This window comes from Sciurus vulgaris, assembly GCF_902686455.1.
Source record: "Sciurus vulgaris genome assembly, chromosome: 6".
Classification (NCBI taxonomy): domain Eukaryota; kingdom Metazoa; phylum Chordata; class Mammalia; order Rodentia; family Sciuridae; genus Sciurus; species Sciurus vulgaris.
In genome coordinates, this window is record NC_136466.1 from 61,994,470 (window position 1) to 62,013,492 (window position 19,023).

At 52.9% G+C, this 19,023-nt stretch overlaps 1 protein-coding gene across 1 annotated transcript in view; it reads left to right on the forward strand.

Moving 5' to 3' along the window:
- Window positions 1-280: 280 nt before the first annotated feature.
- Window positions 281-19,023, forward strand: part of CSF1R (colony stimulating factor 1 receptor) — a 28,202-nt gene continuing 9,459 nt past the window's right edge. The window contains exons 1-10 of the mRNA XM_079144756.1: window positions 281-566; window positions 4,630-4,887; window positions 5,292-5,576; window positions 6,679-6,815; window positions 7,472-7,631; window positions 10,001-10,187; window positions 12,645-12,760; window positions 12,915-13,035; window positions 13,164-13,354; window positions 15,046-15,161. Of these exons, the coding sequence (XP_079000882.1) occupies window positions 518-566; window positions 4,630-4,887; window positions 5,292-5,576; window positions 6,679-6,815; window positions 7,472-7,631; window positions 10,001-10,187; window positions 12,645-12,760; window positions 12,915-13,035; window positions 13,164-13,354; window positions 15,046-15,161 (1,620 nt within the window). The 5' untranslated portion in view covers window positions 281-517. The remainder of the gene's footprint in view (window positions 567-4,629; window positions 4,888-5,291; window positions 5,577-6,678; window positions 6,816-7,471; window positions 7,632-10,000; window positions 10,188-12,644; window positions 12,761-12,914; window positions 13,036-13,163; window positions 13,355-15,045; window positions 15,162-19,023) is intronic.

The following is a 19,023-nucleotide window of genomic DNA, read 5'->3' on the forward strand; positions in this document are numbered from 1 at the left end:
ACAGTGAGTGTGAACGTCAAGGTTGGTAAGTGTGCGTGGAAACCTCATGCCATTATTATCAGGCTCTCCCAGACCAACCCAACTTCTCTTTTGGCTCAAACAGTGGCCCCCGATTGCTCAGGAGACCCCCCATTCATGCTTTTAACTAACTGCTTTGCTCTTAGGCATCGTCTTTCCAGGGGCTCTTTGGAGGTGGCTTCAGAGGGTCCCCAAATTTAGCCAGCTCCCCCCAGAATCAGTCTGGCCCTGCCCCAGACTCTACTCCCTCCCCGTGGGGGTCACAGCTTGTTTTCTTTTAGAGACCCAAGATTTCCAAACTCTGTGGTTGCCTTGCCTAGCTAAAAGGGGAAGGAGAGGATCAGCCCAAGGAGGAGGAAGAGGAAAACAAGACAAACAGCCAGCGCAGTGGAGAGGAGCGTATGCCCAGAGGTCCCCATCCCTGCAGAGCTGGGAGTGGAAGCCTGGTGCCCTGCTATTCTCCAGTCCTGCCTCAGCCTGCCACCGTTCCCTGGAGGCCATGGGCCCAGGGACTATGCTGGTCTTGTTGGCGACCACAGCTTGGCATGGTAAGAACAGAACTGGGGGCTTGATGGGGGTATGACAGAGACTGCCTGTGAAAGGGCTCTGGGAGCCCAGTCCCTGGGTGTCACCACTCTCTCCTTCCATCTCCCCAGCACTGGACTACATTGGAAAAACAGTAGAGGGGGAAAGAGTGTGGCTTGGGCAGAACCAGCCCAGTTGGGATCTGTCCCAGCTTAGGCCATCAATGCACCAAGTGTCTTGAGCAAGACCCTGATACTCTCAGGACTTCGTTGACTCGGTGGCAGGTGCGGGTGTGGTGCTGGGCTAGATTAGTGCAGTGCTTTTGGAACTTTCCTGTGTGTAGGGGAAATTGCCTGAGGATCTTGTTATAAGGCAGACTCTGACTCTGTAGGTCTCAGACATGAACTACTATTTTGCATTTCTGACAAGCTCTTAGGAGATGTCCAGGCTGCTGAGCAGCCCTGCACTGAGCAGAGAGGTCCTAGAGAGCCTCCGATGGTTCTGCTTGCTCTGACAGCCCAGGACTCCATGGTTCCAGGCAGGACTCAACTCAGAAGGGCCCAAAGGGGCAGTGGGCTTGGGTTAGGGCTAAGCGGGAGAGACAAGAGGATGGCCTCTCTGACCCAGGGCTCAAGAATGGGGGATTTGGTGAGAAAGAGGTATGGGGCTGGCGGGGGACCTGAGGAAGACCAATGAGGGTCTCCCCAGTTAGAATCCTCCCAGACATAGGCTGCCGGGTCTTAGGAGGGAAAGCGGCAGGGGGACCCCACCCACCTCCAACCTCCAGGCAGCAGCAGCTATTGAGAATTTCCATCAAGGACGATGCCTAACTAGCGTGTAGGGGCTGGAGTGCTGGACTTGTTGGCCCAGTAAGCACATTTGGGTCACAATTGGCCCAACAAGCATGTTTCCTATTGTATTGTCTGCTTATTTAGAGGGGTCTTGGGGACAGTAGGGCTTGGGGAGGAAGGGCAGCCTCACTCTGGCTCCCCACAGGGGTCTCTGGGGAGGTGGTGTCTCTTCCCTGTTGGGGAGATGGCACGCCCAGGGCCTTTTGCTGGCTCAGCCAATATCAATGGCTAGCATGCTTGTTCTTTTTTTTTTTTTTTTTTTAATTGGGATACAACTTACATGCATTAGAAAGCACAGATTTTTTTAATGTACAATTCAGTGCAGCGTGTCAAATACATGCTTTACATACCTGCGTGTCTCAATTAACATAGAGGCTATTCCTCTTACTCCAGAAAGTTCCATGAGTTTGATTTCACTGCCTTGTCCTCATCCCAGGGATCCAACTGTGGGGCAGAGTGTGTGTGTGTGTTTAGGGGTGGTGTGCTCTGTCTAATGTCCAGCCATAAGGGAAAGAAGATGGGGGACAAGGGGCTGGAAACTAGTGGTAAGCGGTGTCGTGGGGCTGCCGTGGGATTAGGGTGGTGTAGGAGCACCTAGCGATGGGAGCGGCTTGCTGCTCCCCGTCAGGTGAGGAGGGGCTGGGCTCAGGGTGCAGGAGGAGTGACTACAGTGCCTCCGGGGAGTGGACGTGGCAGTGTCTGTCAGGCAAGCTGGCAAGGTTTGGGACGTGGGGACAATTTGGGAGCTGAGACTAGAAAGGGGAAGAACGGACGGGTGCAAGAGAGACCGTGGTCAGTATTCAAGCCCCTCAGCCCGGAGTGATGGGGTTTTTGGGGGGGGCGGCGCTGAGCAGGCTGTCCTTCCCGCCAGCCAAGCCAGCAAGGGGAAGTTGGGGGCGGAAGCCGAGGGTGTCAGCCCTGTCCTGCGTGAATATCCGGGACAACAGGACAGGACAAAACAAGACAGACGCCTTTCCCTGACCACATTTTCAGGAGACCAATGCAGGGCCAGAGGAATAGGCCGGGAGGGGAAGGGAGAAGCAAGCGCCTGTGAGAAGAGACAGGGGCAGAAAAGAGCACAATCCAAGTCACAGAACCCAGGACGAGGGCAGGTTCCCACCACAGCTTTGAGAGGCTGACACCTTTAAATAGCAGAGTATCCAGCCCAGAAGGAACCTTGGAAATGTAGCAATTGAAGCAGCAGCCCAGGCAGGAGCACTGCGGGGAGTGAGGGAGCTGGCAGCTGCCTGTCATCTCCTCCTCAGCAGAGCTCTGGGGTGGGACCTGGGATTGTTCCCAGCAGACAGAAGAGCACCTGAATCTCTCAAGGAAAGCAACCTCCCCAACAGGCAAGGGGAGAAGCAGGTTCTGAAACTGCTCAGGTGAGAACTCACTCTGCATGCTGTTTACTGCAACAAAGCCCAGGCTGGGGCCCTGGAGGGTCAGGGAGTAGGTGACAGGGCAGTACTGGCCCCGCTGAGATTTTCCGCAAAGCTGCAAGAAATGACATTTGTCCTTCTTGCTGGCAGCCACAACCCCAACTGTCCATCGGTCTTGGCAGTATGCACAGTTTACTCAATCCTTTTTGCTGATTAGAAACTCAGACAGGGGACCAGACTCAATGGCGCACGCCTGTAATCCCAGCGGTTTAGGAGGCTGAGGCAGGAGGATCGTGAGTTCAAAGCCAGCCTCAGCAACAGTGAGGCACTAAGCAATTCAATGAGATTCTGTCTCTAAATAAAATACAAAATAGGACTGGGGAATGTGGCTCAGTGGTTGAGTGCCCCTGAGTTGCCCCCCTAACCCCCACCAAAAAAGTAGAAACAGCTGCTCAGGTAGGGAGACTGTGCATTTCTGACAGACTTGGAATCAGAACATAAATTAAACCATCCTGAAATCATTTGAGAGAGGATACCTTTCCAATTTGGGGCTCTTCAAGGGGGGGACACCCATGTAAGGAGTATTAGTAGAAAGCAAGGAAGAACCCTGAACTCCTCTGAAGCCCTGAGGACCCCCCTCTCCCCCGCTGGCTTGTCACTAGGCCCATCACTAGCAGAAAGGGCTACAACTGGAAGGTTAGACTGGCCAGGGGACAGCGGCAGAGCCAGCCTCACAGCCCAGGGTGTCCTGAGGCCCAACAGATGGCCCTGCCTCTCCTGGGGTCTCGCTGCCTGGAGCGGGGGCAGTGGCCAGGAAGCAGAAGTGAGAGCATCCCTGGTAGAAGGGCTGCAGGCTGAGCGGAAGCCGGGCCAGTGGGACGCCAGCCATGTGTTTCCGCCCACGCAGACCAGGACGCCTGGCAGCCCCTTGCAGGTTGTGAATCAGCTCTCACTTCCCTCCTTCACCCCTATTTTAGGCCCTGGAAAAATGCTGACACTGCAGAGGCAACGGACCTTCTTCCCCGAAGGCTTGATAGGAGTTTCAAGTTCTCTTTTCTCCTTCAAGAAAATTTTCCTTAAAAGAGATTGGTTCCCTAGTAAACACAGCAGTGCGGGGAGGCGGGAGCTGGGCCTGGTCTACGTCACAGACATAGTGACTAAGCGTGCTGAGTATTTATGGAGACAGGTGATATACCAAGACTTGTACACATTTAAACCACCTAACATGCCACTGAGTAGGTAAGATTATTGACCCCCATCTTATAAGTGGGGAAACTGAGGCCTGGCACTTCTGAGCCCTCCCACTGTGCTACAAACTAGATGTGCGGTGTTGGGAGTGAGTATAGCAGGAGACCCAGAACCTCTCTCACTGCTGGGCCGAGAGAGTCTGCTTCCCTTTCCTTCTTCCCTGTGTGAATTAAGTCAGAGGACTTGACCATGAACATTCCACTACTTTATTTCTTCATTTGCTTCTTTAAGCCCTGCCTTGAGCGGGGCCCTCGGCTCAGCACTGGAGGTGTGGCCACTTTGTGAAGGGTGAAGGAGTTCACTCTGGGGACACAAATGTTGCCATCACACGGGGAAGATTGAGCGAGAGGCTGGGGACATGGTGGGACAGAAGCCAAGCCATCGGCTAGCCTCCTTTCTCAAAGGACAGGCCTCCTGGACACTAAAATGTCAGTCTATTCCTAGGTAGGATTGGGTTTGGGAGCTGAGTGAATGGCCAGAGGGGCACAGACTTGTTCAAGGTGACCCCAGCTCAGCACTGAACCCACCAAAGGACCGCTGACCTTAGAGTTGGGGGGACGGCCCCGGGTGTGCTCACAGGCCTCACTTCTATCCACAACCCCCGGCAGGTCAGGGGGCCCCAGTAATTGAGCCCAGCGGCCCTGAGCTGGTGGTGGAACCCGGAACAACGGTGACCCTGCGGTGTGTGGGCAATGGCAGTGTGGAATGGGACGGCCCCATCTCCCCCTACTGGAACCTGGACCCCAATGCCCCCAGCAGCATCCTGACCACAAACAATGCCACCTTCAAAAACACGGGGACCTATCGCTGCACTGAGCCTGGAGACGCCCTGGGGGGCAGTGCCACCATCCACCTCTTCGTCAAAGGTGAGCACTCTGAGCCCTCTTCAAGAAGCCTGGCCCAGCAGGCCTCATGGTAATGACCAGGAGGTCTGCCCCATTAATGTTCGTAATAAACCAACTCCATGTTACTGAGTGAACACTGTGAACAAGGACTTGTGGCATGTCTCTGATTTATTATGGTCCTCACAATTACCCAGTGAGGTGGGCTCAATATTTATGACCATTTTTCAGAGACTCAGAGGAATTGAGTCATTTGCCCAAGTCACACAGCATCAAGTACCCAGCGCATCTGACTCCAGAAGCCCACGCTGAAGCGTCATGACCCTGCTCTGGTGTAACCTCAGGCAACTAGTCAGCCTTTTGAGCCTCTCTGTCACCAATGTCCAGGTAGAGAGGATAGTTGTAACCTACGTCCCCCTCTATCCCAGACCCTGTCCATCCCTGGAACCTGTTGGCAGAAGAGGTGACAGTGTCCGAGGGTCAGGATGCCTTACTGCCCTGCCTGCTCACCGATCCCTCACTGAAGGCGGGTGTCTCACTGATGCGTGTGCGTGGCCGGCCAGTCTCACGCCAAACCAACTACTCCTTCTCACCCTGGTACGGCTTCACCATTCACAAGGCCAGGTTCATTGATGGCTGGGACTACCAGTGCGGTGCCTTGGTGGATGGCAAGATGGTGACGACAATTGGCATCCGGCTCAACGTGCAAAAAGGTGAGTGGGGCGGGAGGGGCTGGCCAGGCGTGTAGGGCGGGTAGGTAACAGACTTCTCCCTTCTGCCACGTCTTCCTTCCTGCCGGTCCACAGTCATCCATGGGGGCAAGGTGTTTTGGGTGGCATTAGAACCACTGCGAGTAACTAACAAAGGGCAGGATCATCTCCCACCGTGAGTTGCTAGACAAACACCAAATAGGCAGCTCAGAGAAAGCATGGTGGGTGGAGGAGCCTCGCAGAGAAGGAGTTCTCCCTGCATCCTGAGTGTCTCTGGACCTTGGGAAACCGGCCCAGAGCAACTTTCAACCACAGTCACCGGCACAAGAATTGATTCCATGCCTGATGTGTGCCAGGCGCTATGCTGGCTGCAGGGATGCCCCCTGCATGGATGGGACATTGTCCTGGAGAGTCAGGCAAGAGAAACAGTAGATAGAAATTGTGATCAACGACAAACCAAGAGAAGCACCCGGGGAGGTCGGGGCAGGCATAGAGGAGAGCCTAATTTCTCTACGCTGGTCCTGGGAGGCCTCTGGAGGAAGGTCCTAACCAAACAGGGATCTGAAGGATGAGAACAGCCACCCTTCACCACATGGGAGGGACGGGATTCCAGGAGGGAGTGGTGAGTGCCCGGTCCTCCGGAAGAAGAAGGCCCCCGGCGGCCATGGTGCAGGGACACAGGTCAGGGTGTGTGATGCACATTGGCTTTTATTCTCAGAGTGATGGGAAGCCACTGAACGTTTACTCAGAAGAGAAGCACCATTCGGTTTGTTTTTCAGAGGTCACTTTGGCTGCCAGGAGGACCCTCAGCTATAGAGGGGCAGTGGGGTGGCAGGGAGGCCTTTAAGAGAGTTGTTGCAAAAGTCCGGAGCATGCAATGGTAGTGGGACTGGGATGAGTGGTGGACAGTGGTGATGGACAGAGGGGACTTCCCAAGGTCTCTTTGGGAGACAGGACTTACTTTGGGAGAAACTGAGGCATAGAGACTGCCTTCTAGGATTCAGGACAGAAGAATGGTGGGGACCTTGGCCAGTAGCCTAGTCCATAGCATGGAGCAGGGTGACAGCTTGGCCCTTGGTATTCAGGGGTCTTGTCTCTGGTTCAGTCCTCCCAGGGCCCCCAACCTTGACACTGGAGCCTGCAGAGCTGGTGCGGATTCGAGGGGAGGCTGCCCAGATTGTATGCTCATCCAGCAACGTCGACGTGGACTTTGACATCTTCCTCAAACATGGAGACACCAAGGTCAGCCCCTGGGGGGTTTGTGAGGGGAAGTCTGCCCATCCTTTCAGCACATCCAGCCCTGCAGGGCAGAGCCTCCAGCCTCACCCCAAACTAGCTCTCTGGGCTGAGGACACAGTCCAGGCCCGAGAAGGAGGGGACTCACCAAGACCTTACCGTGTGTAGCTGATCCAGAACCAGGACTCGGGCTCTTGCTGCTGTCAGGGAGGATGTGCTCTGGTCCCTTGCTGATCCCTTGACCCAAGACCTTTGCTGCAGAGTCAGATATGAGCTCACTAGCAAGGCATTCCTAGGCTACCTTCAAAGCCCAGGGATAGAAAGGCTATTTCAGATTCTGTGAGAGAGGGAGATGGAAGGAGTATTCCCAGGAGGAAAGGACAGGAGGCTGCTTTTAACAGCCCCCTTCCCTCCCCCACTGCATACAGTGGGCCAGGCACAACCCTAAGCCCTCTGCATGCAAATCTCCTTCACCACTTACTATAGCTCTAGAAGCTGGGGTTGGTATTAGTCCCATTTTATAGATGAAGAAACTGAGACTTAGGGTTTGGTCCCTTGCCAAGGACAGGCAAATAGCACTCTTAAAGGCTGAGGATTTGAACTCAGAACTTTCTAATCCCTTAGCAACCTCAGTATATCATTCCCATTCCTTCTGGCTACAGCTCAAAATCGCTCAACAATCTGACTTCCGTGATAACCATTACCACAAAGTTCTGACCCTCAACCTGGATGATGTAGCCTTCCAAGATGCTGGCAACTACTCCTGTGTGGCCACCAATGCCCAGGGCACCCACTCTGCTTCCATGATTTTCCGGGTGGTAGGTGAGCATCAAGGCGGGGGGCAGGAATCCTGGGGGAGGGGCAGCAGGTTTTGAGAAGGAAAAGGCTAATGGCAGAGAGGTCACTGCCTTTATCCTGAGCCTGGCTGGGCAGCTATATCTGCTGTCCCAGATCCTCCCCCGGGACCCGCTCTTTCTCCTTGGAGCTCCTGCCATATTTGGAGTTAGCACCATACTTTCTGGTTTGGGGATTGGAGCCCAGTACCTCCCTATCAAGCTGCGTCTGTTTACCTGCCCATTCCTTCATTCCTCCAAACCTGGGACATTCATGTCACAGGGACACAGGAATAGACAGTGATCCCCTGGTGTGATCATGCAGGAAGCTTGGGGTACCCAAGGGTTCCTCTGACTCAGGTTGGAGAAAATGGCTGCCAAGCTGGGACCAGAGGAATGAAGTGGGTTGATGGACCAAGGGATAAGAGAGGAAGGGTACAGTCCTTCTGGCAGAGAGAACAGCATATTTGAAGAGCAAAGAGAGCATGGAATACATAAGACACCGAGGGAGAGAAGGTGGCAACAGCAGGGCTGAGGAGTGGTGGAACAGTGGCCATAGAGGAGTGGAGGCAGGAGCAGAAGCCAGGCGATAGGTGAATGAGTTGCATCTTACCCTATTGAGAGTCACTTCTGGGTTTAAAGGGGAGGATGAGGGGCTCAGATTGCAGAGGGGACACTCTTGTGTTGGTCAGGAGCACACACTTCTGGACAGCATTCTGACCTGACTCTGCCAACCAGCAGCAGGTTGCTTGACTTCCCTGTGCATCAGTTTCCCTAGATGCAAAATGGGGATTGTAATGATAACAACTTCACAGACATGGTGGGAGAACTAAATGATCATATTTCTAAAAAATATGCTGGCACACAGTACATGCTAAGTGTGCTCAAGGGGATGTTATCTGGGTAGGTACAGTCTGGTGCTGGGTGGATGGAATGGAGGGTGGAGGCTGGGGACAGTCAGGGCAGTGGCTGCAGAGTTTCAGGCTAGGGGTGCCAGCCTAGGGTACTAGACCACCTTATCCAGAAGGACGTAGAAGAGATTACCAGAAAGAGCTGCTGGCTCCTGAGGTGAATGGATGCAGGAGAGGATGACCTCCCCCACTCTGCCCCAGTAATGGGCTTGGGGGGACAGTGGTAGTCACTGAACTGGGAACCCAAAGCAAAGCAGGAGTTCTTTGGGGTGGGAACAGGCTGAGTCATCTTGATCTGACCATGGCCATGAATTTTTTGTCAGTGTTTGGTGGCGGGGGGAGGAAGTTTGAATCATCACTCTGGAGCCCATGCAATGCACTAGACTTACATGGAATATGGGCCTTGCTGTAGCCCCATTCTGTGCTGGGAACTTTACAGGGGAAGAAGGGCAAAAGCATGTAGAATTGTCCCCCCACTTATAGCATCTAATTCCATCTGTTTTCTAGCACAGGCATACAGTCATCATTCAATAACTGCTTGGATTCCTTTACACTGTCCACCAGACATTGCTCTGGATGCCAAAGATATAGCTGCAAGTGAAACAAGAAAATGTTTGCCCACATGCAGCTTGTGTTCTAGATGGGAGAAGAAAAGCAATAAGTGGAATTTTAAAAACACATAAGTTGAGCCGCATTTGCAGTTTAACACAGAAGTTCTCTCTGGCAAGCTGACATCTGAGCAAAGACTCAAAGTTGGCAAAGGAGGAAAACACAAATTCTGGAGAAGAGAATTCCAGGCAGGGGGACAGACTGTGCTTGCCATGTTGGAGGAATAAATTGGCCAGGGTGGAGTGAGCAAGGGGAAGTGGATAAAAGGTGGAGTCAGAGAGGTAAAGCGGGGAGGTGGCAGATTCCTGGGACCCTGTGGGCCAATGTAAGGACTTGGGCTTTTTCTTTTAAAAGAGATGGTGAGTGGTTGGAAGGTTCAAGTAGAGAGGGACATGAATGGATTTGGATATGACAAGATTTAACAGGGCTTTCTGTTGCTTTGTTGAGGATGGTCTGTAGGGAGACAAGGCTTGAACCAATGTAATGAGTTAAGAGGCTACCTCGGTGGTTTGAGTCAGAGGTGATGGTGGTTTGACTAGGGTGATAATGGAGGTAGTGGGAAGTGGTGGGAGTTTGGATGGGTGGATGAGGGATGGAGAGATGGATGGAAGGATGGATAGATGGATGGAAGGATGGATGGATGGATGGTTGGTTGGTTGGGATGGATAGATGAATGGATGGTCAGAAGATGTCAGAGGGAGGTCTTGGATGGGGTAGACACTGTGAGCCCAACACATAGTAGGGGTTCAGGGTTTGGATGAAGGGGTGAATGACTGAATGAACAAATAAGCCAGGGCATCCTCCCATTAACATCAGATCTATGTGTTCTGCTTTCCAGAGAGTGCCTATTTGAATTTGACCTCTGAGCAGAAACTCCTCCAGGAGGTGACTGTGGGTGAGAACCTTGACCTCACAGTCAAGGTGGAGGCCTACCCTGGCCTACAAGGTTTCAACTGGACATATTTGGGACCCTTCTTTGACTACCATCCCAAGCTCAATTTTGTTACCAACAAGGACACCTACAGGTACCACCTGTCAGTTCTTGCTTGCATAGTCCCTCGGCCAGATAGAGGATGCTTTAGCTAGGAATCGGCATGCTTGGGTCACATCCCAACCTTGCTGTGTGACCTTGAGAGAGTCCCCTTCTCTTTCTTTGGCTCAATTTCCCTGCCTATGGAACTTCAGTATTAGGCAGCATTCCTTCTCCTCTTCCACGACCAATGCAGATGTAGAAAACAACCTCTATTCCTATGATTGTCACCCAAAGACACATTCCAATATTGAATGCACAGTCTCTACCACACACAGGTTTAGGGTGAGAGGGACTCAGTGTCATACAATCACAGATGCATTAGAAGTTCTTGAAAGGGCCTATGGTACACACACACACACACACACACACACACACACACACAAACACACACACAAGAATTTCTCCCTGGCTGCCCTTCTCCACAGGCTCGGGACTCACCTCCGAGCATACTCTCACTCCTTGTCTTCTTTTCTGCCATGTTTCCACTCCCAGAATTCTGTGCTCTCCACATGTCCAGCATCTTAGACATCTCTTTTCCTGTCTCCTTAGCCTATGTCAGGATCTTTCCTTCCCATCCAAAATGGCCTAACCAAGATGATTCTAAACAAGAAAGCTACCTCCCCAAGTGGATACCAGTGCTGGGTATTAAAATAAGTTTCTTACCTGTTCTATCAGGATGAGATAGTGCAGCTTGATCAAGGGCAGCCGATATGTGGTATGCTTGCCACACTTCCCTCTCACATTCATGACAGATGCCCCTGAACTTTTTCTGCTACTCATTCCTGCAGAGTTTAGATGCAGCCTCAGAGTCCTGGACACAGTCCCCATGCACGGTTTCCAGCACAGTTGGTGCATGAGAGAAAACCATCTGCCATCCCTAGTTCAAATAATCTCTTAGCTACCTTCCACCTGCAAAATTCTGGGGAGCTCATTCTATTCCCTGAAGTCCCAACTTCACTGACTCCTAGAACTTTGCTTGTCAATTGGCAGAAGCAACAAGATTCCCCTTGTCTTCATCTTCCTCCTCTCAGTTCCTCTCTGGTCCTTCTGACCTGGTTTTCTATCTCTCTGGCCTAAAGCAGAAGTTCTGGAGCTGGAGTCTGTAAAACTCTGGTCTGAGGTTGGTCCATGGGTAGGTTTTGAGATTCCTTATAAGCAACAGGGACATTATGAAAAGAAACCATGAGATCACCTAAGACTCAGTGGTTTGGGATCATTCGATACAGGTCAGACAAGGCGGCACACAAAACAACCACTGAATTTTAGCTCTTGTGAGGGTGTGTTCATAATGATGCTTTTAAGTCACCCAAAAAAGTTCTTTCCAGCTGAAGAGGTAGATGTTAGTTACCTCAAGAACTGACTTGTGGGCTCACTTCCACGGCCAGTATATGAAAAGTGGAATGATACAGAGATCAGCAAGGCCGCTGCCCAAGGATGACATGAGAATTCATGAAATGTTCCATGTCAAAAAAAAAAAAAAAAAAAAAAAAAAAAAACCACTGACTTGTGTAGAAGGTTCCTCACGACAAAGATCTGGCAGAATGAGAATGCCTTTTGAATATCATGGATTTTAGTCTAGTTGTGACTACAGACATGTTCCAAGCAAGAATTGGTAATGTGATATAGTTTTCAAAATTTTTGTAGTATTGTTATTTTTCTTCTGGTCCTGGGGAGCAACCCCAGACCTTGCACTTGCTAGGCAGGCACTCTACCACTGAGCTACACCCCCAGGCCTACTGTTATTTATTTTGAACAAATGTATTTATTACCTAAAAAATGCATTCATTATAGACAAATTTTAAAATAGAGATTAAGAAAATAACACAAAAAATTACCTGGAATCAGCCTAGGATGACTTTTGTCATTAGTGTTTGGTTCCAGAATTTTTCTATAATAAAGGGTACCACTAAATGCAATGTCTAAATGAGTGCCATCTGGGTCAAGCACCCCAAATACAAGTCACTTTAATCTTCAGGCCATCAGTATCACACAGCCAAGAAATGCCAGCGCCAGGACTTGACCCCCAGTCAGTAGCAAACCAGCTCAGAACAAGAGCCCTACATCCTGCCTCTTGTCCTGCCCACAGTCACTCTTGGCAGGCTGTCACTTTAGGGATTTTCAGCAAGGATTGCCATGAATGCGAAAATTAGTCCAGACACAGTGGTAAAAGCAGGGGCCTGGGATGTGACTCCCAGCACCTGCAGACATCACCTCTACTAAACCTCAAAAAAACATTTTTTTTTTTTTTTTTTTTAATGAGAAGATCAGTAAAGGAAATAGCGTGACTGGTTTTCCCCTATCTGGTTTTCTGAATGACACCCTGCTCAAGTGCCTTTTTCAGCCAGACTTTGTGCTCTGGACACTTTGACAAAAAGAAAACAAAACTCTTTAAGAACGTTGCCTGAGCCCCACTGTCCTGGCCTCATGGACTCCTGCCCCTCTCCTGCAGGTACACCTCCAGCCTCTCCCTGCCACGCCTGAAGCCCGCAGAGGCTGGCCGCTACTCCTTCCTGGCCCGGAACGCAGGAGGCTGGAGTGCACTGACCTTTGAACTCACCTTGCGATGTGAGTGATGGGCAAGATTGAGGTGTTGCTTCCTGGGCTGCTGGGGGTTGGGGGTGTGTGAGAAGGGTCAGGAAGGGCAGACTCAGTGCAGGGTGGCCAGGAGAGCAGGTCTGGGGCTGATCTCTCCCTCTTCCACCACTTCTTTCCTCCTCAGATGCCCCCGAGGTCAGTGTCACATGGACCCCCATCAATGGCTCTGACACCCTGTTCTGTGATATTTCTGGGTACCCCCAGCCCAACGTGACATGGTTACAGTGCAGGGGCCACATTGATAGGTAAGTGAATTCCTACCATCTCCCTCACCTGAGCCAAGGAGCGGGGCAGGGGCTGGTCCCCCATGAGTGGAAGGGACATGCCCATGCTGGGGACCTTCAAACCCTCAGATACATTCTGCTCTTCCCAGATGTGATGAGGCCCAGGTGCTGAAGGTCTGGGTAGACTCCCAGCCTGAAGTCCTGAGCCAGGAGCCCTTCCACAAAGTGACCGTCCAGAGCCGGCTGATCATCGGGACGTTGGAGCACAACACCACCTATGAGTGCAGGGCCCACAACAGCGTGGGGAACAGCTCCCAGTCCTTCAGGGCTATCTCCGCAGGTGAGTCTTCCTCCTTACCCCATTCTGACTGAGGTTGTCCTGGAAACGGCATCCCTGAGAAGCCAGGGCTATTTGGAGCAGATCCCAGCAATACTCAGTTCCATGTCTCTGGGTCAATCCTGGGCTCCTCCTGAACCACAGGGCTCCCAAGGCAGGGAGATGGGGACATCTCAACCCCTGAGAGATAGAACCTGAGGGGAAAGGGCAGGAGGAGCAGGATGAGATCCAGAAAGAATGCAGCCTGAAGAAAGCTGGCACCTGATCCAGCCCCTCTGCTCAGTCCCTGTACTGTGACTCATTTGTTCATGCAAACACACATGGTGTGCCACACACTCACTTGGTGCAAGGGACCAGTGCTCCCATGGATATCAGAGTCTGGAAACACAGCCCACCTGAGCCTTGGGACAGCCAGGACAGCCTTCTCCATCTCTTCCTGACTCCTCACCTATCCTGAGACGTGGTCCTATCCATTTAGGGCCACTGTGCAAGAGCTGCTCAAAGCTGCTGCCGGGCCTGTGCACTGGTGTAGGTGGCCTTTCTCTGTTCTGCACAAATGCTCCACGGGCTAGGTCTCTGGTCCTCAGAGGTCCTCAGCACCCTCAGGCCCTTACCAACCAGGCTTCAGCACCTACTGTGGCCAAATGCTGGTGAGGTTCTCTGGGTCCAGAGGGAAAAGAGTAGGTCCCTGGCCTCTGCCTGGCTCAGGGATCCTCATGCGACCCAGGCTACTGGCCTGGAGCAATGGCTCTCAGGGCCTCCCTGAGCACTGTTGCCTGTGGCTATATATTTTAAGTAATGAACTTGACATGGTGTCACTTGCGCTGTGCCAGACATTGTGTTGAGCTCTTCGCAGGTGTAACCTCAATTAGTTCTCCTAACCTTAAGGAGGGAAGGCCCATCTTTCTTCCTGTTGGGGGCATGGTAAACCTGAGATTGAGGTCATAGGTTCAGGGTCACCCATCTCAGGTGGCAGAGGTGGGATTTGACCTCATTCCTGCTCCAAAAAGGAATGAAATTATGTCCTTCAAACTGTGTCAAGAGAATGAGCGTTCTAGATCCAGGGAAGGAAAGACACCAGACCCCATAAGCCTGGCCTGCATACCCTCCAGGAGCTGTTGAGTTCCAAAGGACACATGGAGAGGGCACAGGGGAAAGGCTGGGGAGGCAGATTCAGTGTGACCTCCAGGCTTATTTTGCTTGTTTGTTCATTTTTTGGAGCCTCGGGGACTGAACCCAGTGCCCCAGGCATGCTAGGCTAGTGCTGTGCCACTGAGAGACACCCCAGCCCTATTCCAGCTGCCCAGAGGTGGAGTTAGTGAATCCCCCATCACTGCCAGGGCTGGAGGTGGTGGTACTTGCGAGCAGTTGCTGGGCCCTGGGCTGAGGGTTTCTTGGGCTGGCAGGGGGTGAGACTAAATGACTCCAGAGCCCTCTCCCACTCCCCTGTTCCCTAGCCACAGAAGGCGGGGATTCTGGACAGGGTTTGGGCAGTGCATGACAGCTGGAGAGGAGGTCCTCCCTGCGGGGGTTCTGCAGGAGAGGCTCACTGAGGCTTTGAGAGTGTCTCAGCATGGGGACACTTCATTCAGTCAACAAGCACTACTGCATTTATGGCAGTGCGCTGGGGGTCTTGTGGGGAGAGGGGGCACAGAGGTCCTGCAGCTGCTCACTCCTCTGCCCTGCCCCCTCAGAAGCCCACAGGCAGCACCTGGATGAGTTCCTCTTTACACCGGTGGTGGTGGCCTGCATGTCTGTCATGGCCTTGCTGCTGCTGCTGCTGCTAGTGCTCCTATACAAGTACAAGCAGGTAAGCTGAAGCAGTGGGAGCTGGGCAGCCCCGACCTGGGGAGCCGAATGGAGCCGGTGCCACCCTGCAGGTCCGCCCTGCAGCCCCCACTCACCCCTCTGTCAGTCAGTCATGCAGCTAGCAGCTCCTTAGCATGTGCCTGATGGTTCCCAACATGGCTTAGGTCCTGGGAGGCTCCTGACGCTCAGCCCTGAAGGCCTTACTCCACAGGGCGGGGGATGGCCACTAATCAAACAGCCGCAGAAGTGAAGGTGTGTCTTATGGAGCCAAAGGCATTATTAGGCCAGCAATGAGATCCCAGGAGAGCATAGCATGGAATCCTGTCCCAGGCTAGGGCTTCCAGGCCCCACACCCGCATACAAGATGGACACAGAGAAGGCCTCCCTGGGCAGGCCTGAGTCTCGCCTTTGTAGCATGTGGATTCATAGTGGATGGAGACCTCTAGGTTTTGTCCTTCTCCTCCATGTTTAATATCAGCATGGATCAGAGCGGCCACCTGTTACTACTGCACATTTAGTATGCCATCTGGCTGACTGCTTGCCTACCAGTGGCGATTTTAGGGGCTTTTTATGAAGTGCGCTACAGATGTCACCTCAGTGAGCACCTCCACAGCCATGGATGTGGGCACTGCCACTGAGCCCATTGTACAGAGTTGGAAGCTAAGGTCTTGAGAGGTAGAGATGGTTACCCTGCTCTATGATCAATCGATGGCAGACTCTGGTTCTTAACCCAGACAGGACTGACTCCAAAGCCGTGTTTTTAGCCATCATGTGAAACATTATGCTACCTTTACAACCACCTGGAGGTGCAGAGTGGGGTACAAGTCAGCACTTTGCCCGTTAGGACACTGGGCTCAGCAAGGCAGAAGAACTTGCTAACAGAATGAAGGGCTGGTCATATAGGAACCCAGGGGCATCTACCAGAGCCCATGGCCTCTGCCACCTGACCTGGCCTCCTCCTCACACTAAAGATGTTGTCCAGCATGACCAGTTGTTGAAGGGACCAGGCCAGAGGGCTGTGGAGGTCAGAGGTGGAGGTCCTCTCTAAAAGTGGGCCCTGGAGGCTGCTTGGGGGAGTGGCTTGGCTTTGATGGAACAGGCTTGGAGGCAGGGATGCAAAAGGAGAGAAGGAGAGACGAGGCTCAGGGAAGAGGCACTCTGGGCAAGAGGACAGTGTGTGAAGGGAAGACCAAGCTGAATTCTGGAATGAGGCCTGGAAGAGGAGGCTGGGGTTGGGGGCCTGCAGGGTTGGCTGGACCCCATCCTGTAGGTGCAGGGCAATGGATGGGTTTGAACAAGGGAGTGATTAGGGGGTGAATGACCCCATGGCTGCCTCTTCATGCCATCCCTTCTTGGGTCTTGTGAGAAGAGTACCTGGAGTGGACAGGATGGGAGGTGTGGAGGCGTTTTGGGTCGAGCTCCCTAGGCCCATGCCAGCATACAGCAGGAGACGCTGCTCTAAATGCAGCCCTGAGGAAACAGGGTCCAAGGTTAGCACTCCAGGAGTCTAGGCCCAGCTCTGAAGTTGTTTTGCCAGGTGACCTTGGCTGACCCACTATCATCTCTGACCTCAGTTTCCCCTCCTGTGTTAAGGGATCTGTGACCTTTACCAGCCCCTTCTCCAACATTAAGATCCTTCTGGGCTGGGCACTATAGCACATGCCTGTAATCCCAGTGGTTCAGGAGGCTGAGGCAGGAGGATCATGAGTTCAGAGCCAGCCTCAACAACTTAGCGAGACCCTAAACAACTCAGCAAGACCCTGTCTCTAATAAAATTTTTAAAAAAAGGGCTGTGGATGTGGCTCAGTGGTTAAGTGCCCCTGAATTCAATCCCCAGTACCAAAAAAAAAAAAAAAAAAAGTCCTTCTGTGGTTCTGTTTTAAGAGTCAGGGGCATTCTAAATCCTGACTCTGCAGGTCAGACATGGGAAGTCAGTGTCTCTAAGCTTCTGTTTCTCCATCTGTGAAGTAGGGTTACAGTGGCAAGCTGTCTCAAAGGTTTCCCAATCTACACCTACCACACACAGAGGACTGGGCAGAGTATGAGGTGTAGACAGTGCTGAAGGGCAGAAGCCGTGGCCCAGGAGGAAGTCAGCTGAGGAACCCACGCTAGCTCATGCATCTTGGGATTCGAGGGGTTCTGCGGCTGGGGCCTCTCCTTGGTTACACACCCAAACTGGTTGTTGGGCCCTATTGCCACCTCCAGACTAGACCTCACGCACTCTCATGGCAGACGATTCCCTCTCCCAGCAGCTCTGACTGGTGCAAAGTTCTTCCTTATGTGGAACTGAAAAGTCCTTCCCAATGCCCCACAGAGCTGCCACCTCACCCAGGTCAGCCTTGTGGAGATTCCTGAGAAGGAACCAGTACCCCAGCCCTTCTGCCTGCCTGGACTGACCAGCCTCCATTGGCTGTGGTTTAGGGACACCTTAATCTTTCTCAAAGGCACAGTTTTTGGAACATGTACTCACAGTTACCTCCTTGCTCCCATCCAGAACTCGAACTGTCCCCTGGGGCCACCCAAGGTCAAGAGAAGACCTGCAACCTCAGAAGGTCCTCCTCCCCACACCCACTCATACACCCTTAAACTCCCCCAAGCTGAGGTGCCCCATGGGACAAGACTTAGAGGAATCAAGTCAGTCATTCCCCTGCCTCAGGGTCTGTCACCCAGTCTTCCTCTACCTTGCTCCTTTGCTAGGAATTCAGTCTGAGCCAGGCCTGAGAAGCGGACTGGCTATAGAAGGGCTGTTTCTGCCTCAGGGCTGAGTCATCGCCCTTCTGTGCCCCAGAGAGACAGGGGCAGGAGTTGCGGGGAAAGAGGGAAGGGCCGGAGTCAGCAGGCAGCAAGAAGGGGACAAGGGAGGGAGACAAAGGGGAACAGCATGGGGAGACCACTGGAGAGAATAGGATTCTGGGGCCAGGAGGCCCCCCTGAGCTTCCTGTGGGAATTTCTCAGGCCTCCACCTTGCTGAGGCAGGACACCTACCCACAGGACCTGTAGGCCTGGATGGCTCCTGGAAGTCTCCATGCCCACTTGGATCCCAGAAGGGCAGCAAGTGGCAGCAGGGGGCACAGGCCCAGGGCAGGGAGCAGATGAGCTGTGCACAGTGTCTACCCAGGGCCAGCTCACAGGAGAGTCTCAGGAAGCACCCACTGCCCCATTACAGTCCTCTTATAGGAGATCTGGGCGAGGCAACGCGCTGACCTCACTGATGGTGAGAGGCTCCTCCAGGCAGCCGGAGCTATGCAGGAATCCATTCCAGGGCTGCCTCCGAGGACAGGCCCTCCCAGGAATGGCACGTGCCTTAGGAAGGGTTCATGCTGAGTTGGGAGGACAGTGGGGATTCCTGAGGCAGTCAGCACTGGAGTCAGAATTCAGAGATGGCTTTCCACCCCTTCTCCCTCGACCCCCTCCCCCATCTCAGAACTAACCCCTGCCCATGGGGGGCAGGGAGGGGCTGACTCAGCCCAGCTGCAGGAGGACAGAGGAAGGAGAAGTGGCAAGGAGAAAAAAACAGCCGTGGCCACAGGGGCTCCTGGAGATGGAAGTGGTGGGAGAGGCCAGAGTCCCCTCCCCACTCCTGGTCTCTGTCTCTTGGGTTAGGAAGGCCCCTACACGCAGGGTTTTCATCCTCAGAGACTCAGGAAGCTTCTAGGTCCCATTTCAGACTCTCCTTCCAAGCAATAACATGGGCGTTCCTAAGATCCCCCGAAGCCTACCCTCCTGAATCAGAGCCTGAAAGTTCTTCCTTAGTCTAACTGCAGAGTTTTTCTCCAAGTTACCCACTGGAAGTTGCTCTCTATGGCTGTCTAGAATCTTTTAACCTGGCAAGACTTGCCGCCAACACCTGTTCACACACTCAG